This window comes from Phocoena phocoena, chromosome 6 (assembly GCF_963924675.1).
Source record: "Phocoena phocoena chromosome 6, mPhoPho1.1, whole genome shotgun sequence".
Classification (NCBI taxonomy): domain Eukaryota; kingdom Metazoa; phylum Chordata; class Mammalia; order Artiodactyla; family Phocoenidae; genus Phocoena; species Phocoena phocoena.
This window is the reverse complement of record NC_089224.1, coordinates 27,000,427-27,009,624: the sequence shown is the minus strand read 5'-3', so window position 1 is coordinate 27,009,624 and position 9,198 is coordinate 27,000,427. Positions and strand designations below refer to the sequence as shown.

General features: G+C 40.3%; 1 protein-coding gene across 4 annotated transcripts in view; it reads right to left on the bottom strand.

Annotated features, from left to right (window-relative positions):
• Positions 1-2,468: 2,468 nt before the first annotated feature.
• PTPDC1 (protein tyrosine phosphatase domain containing 1) overlaps positions 2,469-9,198 on the bottom strand; it is a 48,505-nt gene continuing 41,775 nt past the window's right edge. For 3 of the 4 annotated variants that reach the window (XM_065878996.1, XM_065878997.1, XM_065878995.1), the window contains exons 7-9: positions 8,248-8,433; positions 5,480-5,590; positions 2,801-2,917 (exon numbers count right to left, since the gene is read on the bottom strand). In XM_065878996.1, the coding sequence (XP_065735068.1) occupies positions 2,801-2,917; positions 5,480-5,590; positions 8,248-8,433 (414 nt within the window). Of the gene's footprint in view, positions 2,918-5,479; positions 5,591-8,247; positions 8,434-9,198 lie in introns of all 4 variants that reach the window. The other variant, XM_065878994.1, reaches the window with a different exon arrangement.

Genomic DNA, 9,198 nt, shown 5'->3' with positions numbered 1-9,198 from the left:
CAGCCAGAAATAGCACTCAAGCATATGAGTAAGTGTCCTCCACTTAAGAGAAAATAAGAGATACTTTCTCTCTACTGAAGTACGATATATGGTTATTTTCATGGAATCCAGAGTGATGAAAGCACATACTCTTTCTCAGATGGAAATGGGAAGCTGGCTGAAGCTATGAAAAAGTAGATCAGCATAGCATTTCTGAGTTACGCAAATAGATGAAGCAATCTCTAAAACAGCAGCACTTCATCTCAAGGAGCATCAGCAAATTCTCTGAAATAGGAAAAAACTAAAAAGTGTGATATGCTAGAGATTATATATATATATATATATATATATATATATATATATATATATATACACACACGTGTGTGTGTGCATATATATATAAAACAGTAACAGAGTGAGCTCAGTCTTTCAGAGGACAAAAAATGTGGGATATTTTTGCTGCAGTTATGGATAATGTGATGTTCTATAATGCCATCGTGGAGTCAAGCGCTGAAAGGGCCTCAAGAGGGAGGTGAGCATGGTTCAAAGTCAGTCAGAGGGGAATTCTTTCATCAGCCAAGTGTGAAAAATACTTCTCTCTTGGTCTTGTAAGAGAAGTAAGCAAGACAATGCATGTGCTCAGCCATGGTAGTTAAGTTCTGAATGTGTGCACTTTTGGCCCTTTCCACTCTGCTGACCTAAATTTTGCAGCCCTGTAACTTCTTCCAGTAGGTAGATTTCTATCCTCCGGGCTACAAAGAACTCCCCACCAGTTCAAACACAGGAAGGCAGGAATCTTGCTGACCTTGAGATTTTCCTCACACATTCCTCTTAGAACCCTCGTATCTGCCGGCCTCCATCCCTTTGTCATTCTGAAACGACAGGATGCGGACTGATTAGAGCCTGGCTAGCTGACTATTCAGCCTGTAACTCAGGCTGCCCATCAGGATACTCTAATCACAAAGCCACATCTTTATCATCAGGACCTCAAGAGCACCAAGCTGAAGAACTACAAGACGAAGGTTATGGGGTTTTTTCCCCCACTTTTATTCAAATTAATACAAAAACTGTATACAGTCTAATTAATTAATTTCTAATTAATTTCTCCCACCATCTCTCTTTTTCAGGCTGGTGCACTTAGATTTTAGACATGCACTGCTGCGGTCACATCACGGCTGTGCAGGATCTATCCTCTAATTTGAAACGACCATTTCAGACACACAAGCCAAAAGCCACTTGTCAAATAAGCCATGGGTGGTGCCTGCCCATGTGAGACTGAGATGAGGATAAACACCTTTTTAGGTAAAAAACATATTTTTATAATGTACCTTTGGATAAACGTAATTGTTTTCTCCCCTTCTTTCCCAGATCAGGCACTTGAAAATAAGAAATTTCAGGAATGGGCAATCCAGTTCATTAAAATTCACTGGATTTGATTTCCTAAAAAATTCAAACAGCGTGGCATTTGGCATTTGCCACTAGAGTTAGTAAGACCGATAATGACTAAAATATTTTTGATGTGCTAGAGCTTGGTTCAGAAATGCACAAGTTGGATAAATTTCATTTGTTCTGTCTTTAAGATTAAGTAGTAGCTTTAGTTAGAAACTGGTTTAATATCACTTTAATTGGGAAGAACTATCTGTTCTGTGGCTTGGCCTCTCGTGCCCCACATATTCATTTAAATAATATTTAATGGCTTCAATTGCTGATAGTTTTGTTTATAAGGAATTAAAATAGTTTGAGCAATTACTTCCTCTTATCCAAATGAATGCAACCTACGTTGAGTCAAATTCAGTTTAAAAGTCTTAATTCTCATAGAAGTAAAGCAGCCAAAGATAGGGCCCTGAGGCATCTGGGTTTATGGAACGATAGACTCAGGAGGTGTGGGCTGGTGCTCAAGCTATCACAACATCGGCATGAACAGAACTGCCTCTGGAGAGAGGCTATGGCTAGGGTGCCCGCCCCTGTAAGACAGTTCTTTCTGCTGGAGTCCTGTAGCTTCCCATACTGCCTGTCACTGATCTCACTTTCTCTGTAAAGATGCTGCTCAGCTTAGCAACAGCCCAGGGGAGTGGGAATAAGGTTTGATGTGTTGAGAACTGCTCCTTCCGCCTGTGACAGCAGAGGTCAGTGAGGTTGTCTGGAAGCCTGACAAAGAGCAAGTCTATTTCCTACAGTAATAAGTCCTAAACACTGCACTGTCAATCCTTTAACGTAAAACTAAATCACTCTGAAAAATAATACATTTGAGATCCTTTGCCACACTTATAAAAAGAAAAAACAAATTCAAACAAATATTAAAAAATCCTTTAAAAATGTTGAGTCAATTGCCTTCTTATTAACAAATATAAAGCCGTTTAAGACACTTGGTGACTTCCTTAGGTCGTGTATTGGGGAATAGACACACAGTGAAGTTTTACTACTAAAATTATCTATTTGGTAAAAACTCTAGGAAGAGTTCCATCAATAAGATAATTGTTTTGGAAAGAAGAGTTAAAACTTTTTCCAAAATGTTAAAAAGAATAAGGATGTAAACACCACATTCTTAAAATATCAATACAACAATATTAATCCAGCTAAATAAATAAAAGAAGTGGCACCAACTTTATGGCAATTTTTCAACACAAAAATGTAACTCAAGGATATTTTAAAATAAATAATTGCTCCAAACAGGAACAAGCATTCTTAGCACAAACCAAGAGCATCTGAAATAAAGTGCTGTGAGACGAAGCAGTTCCACATTTCAGCTTGTTCAGCTATGAGCAGAAATGCCATCTAGATCTTCAGGTCTGAAATATTCACGAGGGGAAAGTCAGCTTCACTAAATAGCAGGCTTAGGGCCATCTTTTGTCATTTTTCTTTTTTCTTCCAGTGTGTGCTTAAATATTTTCTTCAGGGTGTTGTAAACTATTGGTCCATTTTCAGAATCAAAATTAACCTGGTAACAAAGAAAACTTATATTCAGGATACTATAACAAGGATTTTAACCAGTCTTTATTTTGGGAGAAAAGAAAGGGGGTGGAGAAAAAAACAAAGACTTATAAACAAAATTATATACAATTAAAAAGCACACACAATGCATTTCACACACTAGTTTTAATTAAAATACTATATTAGAATTGCCAATCATGTCAATACCAAATATATGAATGAAAACTAAAAAAATTAAATCTAGTGCCTGGATATGTACAGTACTCATGAAGCAAGTCAACAGAGTGTGATGGGGGTTTTGAATGCAGAGACTAATCATGGATGGTATAAGGGAAAGGTCTCCTTATTCAAACAATGCACACCAGCTTAACTGTTGGACTGAGGTGACCTGAGTGGGGAGCCTAGCTTTCCACCTGTCAGTAATTATAGCCTCAGGCCATACCTAATCTTTCTGTAAAATGAAGACCACAAGATCCATCTCCTTAGGATTTCTCTGAGTACTAAATATGAGGCTCTAACACATGCTTGGCACATGTAAATACCTCCATAAAGTTAATTTCCTTTCCCATTGGTAGGAAGGCACCACATATACATATTTGGATTTTTTACCCAAGTTCACCGTATTGCAGGGTTAGGAGTGATGTTAGGACAGAGAACCAGAGCAATCACCACACCTCCACCCCACTCCCATCACCAAAGCAATGTGTGACTCCTTAGGAAAGGATCAGGATCACTTGGCCAGTGATCCCTTCCCTCCTGGAGAGAGAGAGTGAAGGCTGTTCCCTTATGAAGGGCTGGGAAGAGTCTGAGATTTCACCCTGATAACACACCTTATAGATGCTAGCAGAAGACAGGAGATTGCTGGGTCAGAGACAAACAACTTTATGACTGAAGGCAGCACACGCTCTGTAATCACATGGGTTCCCTTGCCCTCCAACCCCCCTGGGGATGATGCAGAGGAGCACAGGTGGAGTCTGCATCACAGCTGAGGAACTCCATGCTTAGGCAATCCCCCATGTTTGATGAGGGAGCTGTGGCAAGACTACTAAGCTTTGGCCTGAAGGAAACATGATCTTTGTTACATAGGAAGCAGATGCTACACAGATTTCCTTGAAGAGCTAGCCTGGAATAGAAGCTATCAGGGCCTTTGCTCCTAAGATTGTGCACAAGGGGAGAGACCCAAGAACGGTATTCTAATATTTTTACAGACAGATTTGGGACAACTGGTATATTTAACTTTTCATTAGTATCCCCCTAAAAGGTCAACAGAAGTTGTAAAGAATTCCTACCTCTTTCAGAGAGACCAGTATTCAGGATTTTTTCCAGTTAAATTCATAAATTTAACTTTATCTTAATCATTATTTTGTCTGTCCTATCTGCAAAAACTTATTAACAACAGTTTGAACTGTATACTTTGTTAAACACCAAATCACAACCATCCCCACACAGCAGTGGCCTCTGGGTCTATGAAAACATAAACAGAGATGTAAACGATCACATGACTTTGGTTTTGAGGCGCTGACTCTGGAAACAGTCATGAAGAGACTGAGAGGATGCAAAGTGGTTACTGCTGTAAAGCATCAGATGAGGAACAAAGAAACCTGCCAGAAGGACATCACTTTGGAAAGAGTGGATGGGGAAAGAGATTGGTGAATAAGTACAAATAATAAGTGCTATTATCATTAATGTTTGCCACAGATGCTGTCATCGAAAAACTGGGTTCTATGTTTAATGATATTTTTGTATCACATATGAGAGATACCAAACAAATTGGTTTAAGAGGTGAGGGGAACATTTTCTTTCTTTCAATATTTATTTGGCTGCACCGGGTCTTAGTTGTGGCATGCGGGGTCTTTTGTCGTGGCAAGCGGGCTTCTCTCTAGTTACGGTGCACGGGCTCCAGAGTGTGAGGGGTCAGTAGTTGCGGCGCGCGGGCTTAGGTGCCCTGTGGCACCTTAGTTCCCTGACCAGGGATCGAACCCGCGTCCCCTGCATTGGAAGGTAGATTCTTAACCACTGGACCACCAGGGAAGTCCCAAGGGAAGCTTTTCTCTTGGTATGAAATCTGGCGTGTTTTTTCAGCCAGGAAAGACTGCTGCAGGCCAAAAGGATGTGCATGGAAAGGAAACATTATTTTACTTTTTGCTTAGGATTTGCCAACCAGACACGGTACCGAACTGCTAACGTTGGATGTTAAATTCTCAGTAGATGGTTTCTTGTTCAGACCCGAGGTAGAAATGGCTCAACAAGAAAAGATTCTCTGAGTTCCACTAGGAACATGATTTTAAAATATTTTCTCAACACTCAATTGTTTCTCTCTACACAAAACTTCTTTGTTCCAAAGTTTTCCTTCAAAAAGCCCACAGTTCAGCCTTTTATATCATTGTTAGGAAACTGATATTTTTTAGCCAAAAGTTTGCAACTATTTTCGAGAAATGTCAAACACATTTCCATTAAAGGGAAACATGGCCAAAAGGTTTATTTTAGAGAAGGCTGGTGACCCTCGGATTCTGATTTACAAAGATTATACTGAGTGTGGTCTGTAGGGAGAAAGAGAAGTGCCACCCACCTTAGTGAAGGCTTTAATGGCACGTGCAAGAATGGCTTCCTCCACGTTGGCAGGAATCATCTGCAGGCTCACTATGCAATGCAACACGCAAAGAATAGTCTGTTGCTGCCCCTGTTTTTGCAGAAATCAAAATCAAACAAGTTAGGGGTGGGATGCGGAGGGTGGGAGGGAGACGCAAGAGGGAGGGGATATATGTATACATATAGCTGATTCACTTTGTTATATAGCAGAAACTAACACAACATTGTAAAGCAATTATACCCCAATAAAGATGTTAGAAAAAAAATGCCTCAAGAAATAAACTTAAAACAACTGCTAAGCCAAGAACTGGTTTGTGACCAAGTAATCATTACCTCAAATACTAAACTGTCTACCAAGGGCTCTACCAGTGTTTAGGGTTATGTGTTAACTTGAAAAGCTTTCAGTAGATAATATCAAAGCTGGTTAGTTATTACACAAAGTAGAGTTGAATCTGAAGATAAGTGCAATTTAAAATCAAATGCCTTCCATGCAGTGAACTGAGGACGATCCATTCTTGTTGTTTCTAGACATAATCGTTTCAGTATGGCTAGTAGATGCTGACACGTCACAGCAATACGTGGACTAGATGGCTGGGTACTCAGTGCTCAGTACCTTCATCATGTCTTGCCAGGGGCAGACAATACTGAGTGGGGAGGGACAGAAGAAGAAAGACAGCCACAGCCCTCCAGGAGCACGCCATAACATAAGGGGGAAGGTCCCTGAAGAACGTGTCCCCAACCTGACTCCTGAGGGTTGCTTACTTTGGAGAAACAAAGGAGAAACTCCATCACTGGAGCAATTCGCATTCAATACACGTTGCCGCCCGAGAGCCACTAATTTCACTTCTGGAAATCTACTCTAAGGACATGATCTGAAATGCAGAAAAACCTGCAAGCACAAATTATCATTACAGTGATGCCTATAAAAGTAAAAAATTCTAAATAATGTAAATGCCCTGCATGTGAGGGTTGGAGTGAATGATGAGGAAACAGCACAATGTGACAGAAAGCACATGACCTTTGTGCCGGAGTTTGTATCCTGCTCTGACACATGCTGCACACTGTGGGCAGACTGCTTCACATTCCCTTCTATGAAAAGTGGGGCCTCTACCTCTCTGAGTTATGGAGATGAACAAAGGTGAAAACAGAAATTATGACCTAGCAAGGGCCTGGCCCATTGCCACCCAATGAAAGTTAACTGCCTTCCTTATCCACCCTCCTGTTTCATCTCTAAAATTTAAATGCTCAGAAAATAGCCTAAGAAAGGGACTGCAGATACAGGAAAAACCTTATCTTTAAAGACGTGCATCACACAACTGTGAGCAAGTGCCTGTCTGTATCTCTGTGTGTCTATAGGAAGTAGTAATAGTAGTAGTAGAAGAAGTGTTTACACCACAGCGTAGTAGGTTACTCAAGGCTGATTATAATATTGTTTCCTAAAACAAAACAAAGCCTATTTATAAACGAAAATTTAATATCTCTTCAGGGTTAAAAATATTAAATTGTATAAAAGAATCTACAATGAAAAGTCTCTCTTGCTTCCTAGATCCACTGTCTCCTACTACTATTCTCTAAAGCAGGGGTCCCCAACCCCCGGGCCATGGACTGGTAACAGTCCATGGCCTGTTAGGAACCAGGCCGCACGGCAGGAGGTGAGTAGCGGGCGAGTGAGCCAAGCTTCATCTGTATTTACAGCTGCTCACCATCACTCGCATTACTGCCTGAGCTCTGCCTCCTGTCAGCATTATGGTGAGTTGTATAACTATTTCATTATATATTACAATATAAAAATAATAGAAATAAAGTGCACAATAAATGTAACGTGCTTGAATTATCCTGAAACCATCCTCCCCCCAACCCACTCCATGGAAAAACTGTCTTCCATGAAACCTCTCCCTAGTGCCAAAAAGGTTGGGGACTGCTGTTTTAAAGGCAACCACCCTTATCAGTTTCTTATTTTTCCCTCTATGTTTTATACATACACGAATTATATACATAAATGTATATATGTGACACACACTCTTTTTAAAGAAATACAAATGAATGCATATTCCAACCTACCTCACTCACATTATATGCTCACAGTAAATAAGTAGAAACAAATACTTGAAAATGAAAAAGTGGTTAGTTATAACATATCCCCATGTTAGAGCATTACCTACCCATTAAAGTTAACATTAATGAAAAACTTAAACATGGAAAAATACCTATGTTACAATTTTGAGCAAAAATGAAGTATAAAGTTGTATGTGAAATAATTTTTACCAAGTTAACATATGTATCAGTAAGATTGAAAGAAAAGACTTGAAAATGTTTAAAGTATTTCTCCTGGGGTTATGGGTATTTTCCCTTTTTATTTTTTGTATCTTCTAAATGTTTATACTGGGGATGCATTTCTTCTCTTACCTTGGAAAAATTTAAATTAGACCCCAATAAGGGATTCTGTGTGAATTCTTTTTTTTTTTTTTGTGGTACGCGGGCCCCTCACTGTTGTGGCCTCTCCCATTGCGGAGCACAGGCCCAGACGCGCAGGCTCAGCGGCCATGGCTCACGGGCCCAGCCGCTCTGCGGCATGTGGGATCTTCCCGGACCGGGGCACGAACCCGTGTCCCCTGCATCGGCAGGCGGACTCTCAACCACTGCGCCACCAGGGAAGCCCTTCTCTTTTTTATAATGTTTTTTTGTAGTCTGTAAAACTTGTATTGAGGGCCTTAGTTAACTTCATCAAGTGTTCAACAGCTACTTTACCTTCTCTAATAAAAACAGTGCTTCCGCGGCATCCGCAGATCTGTCAACCAACATGTCCACGTCCTCTTTGGTTATCACAGGCTCCTTCAGCTGCTCCACCCAAGACCACATCAAACTGCACAGGATGAAAGGATCCCTTTCGCCACATATTCTTTCCCAAGCTCCATCTCGGGAATTTAGTTCTTTCTAAAAAGGAAGGAAGAAAGAAAGAGAAAAAGAAAGGAGAGAGGAGAGGAGAGGACAGACAGGAAAGGAGGGAGAGGAAGAGAAAGAGAGAGACAAAGTGAGGGAGAGAGGAGGAGAGGGAGGTAGGCACGGTTTGACATCTGATGATCCTTAGGCTGTCCAGGAGAGTAAACTCTTAGGCTCTGGGGTGTGGATTGGGACCCCTCCCAGTGACCCCACTTCCAGCCAGTACCTTGGCCTAAGACATGCACTTTCTCTAAGCCTCAGTTTCCCTTTGTAAAGTTCATCTCCACCCCACAGGTAGACTGGCTAACTGAGAGGGCTGTTAAAGCTCTTGGTACAAAGAAAGGCTTAGCTAACCTGAGTTCTCCACTTTGTTTAGAGACCACAGAAACAGTTCAAGAAGAGGGAACCTTCCTTTTCAGGCTCCTTGGAACAAAACAAATATTTACTGCAAGGAAGTAGAATGGTAGATGAAAAAGTGTAAATGAAAAAGTGTAAAGTGTAAAAGTGCCAAAAAGTTAGTAAATGTGGTATATGTATTTCTTTCAAATTCCTTTTTAGAATCCTATGTAGGATTTAACAAACAAGCCCTGTATTCTGAAATTTGATAGGGTAAAATAACTAGGAAGTCTTGCCAATACTCCAAATATCTGGAGATAATTTAAGATTTTAAAACTTTACCTCACAGAGATCAGGGGAAAAGTGGGATAAGAATTTTAATTTCTGACAGGGTTCAGATTTGTTTTTAATAAATAAAATACG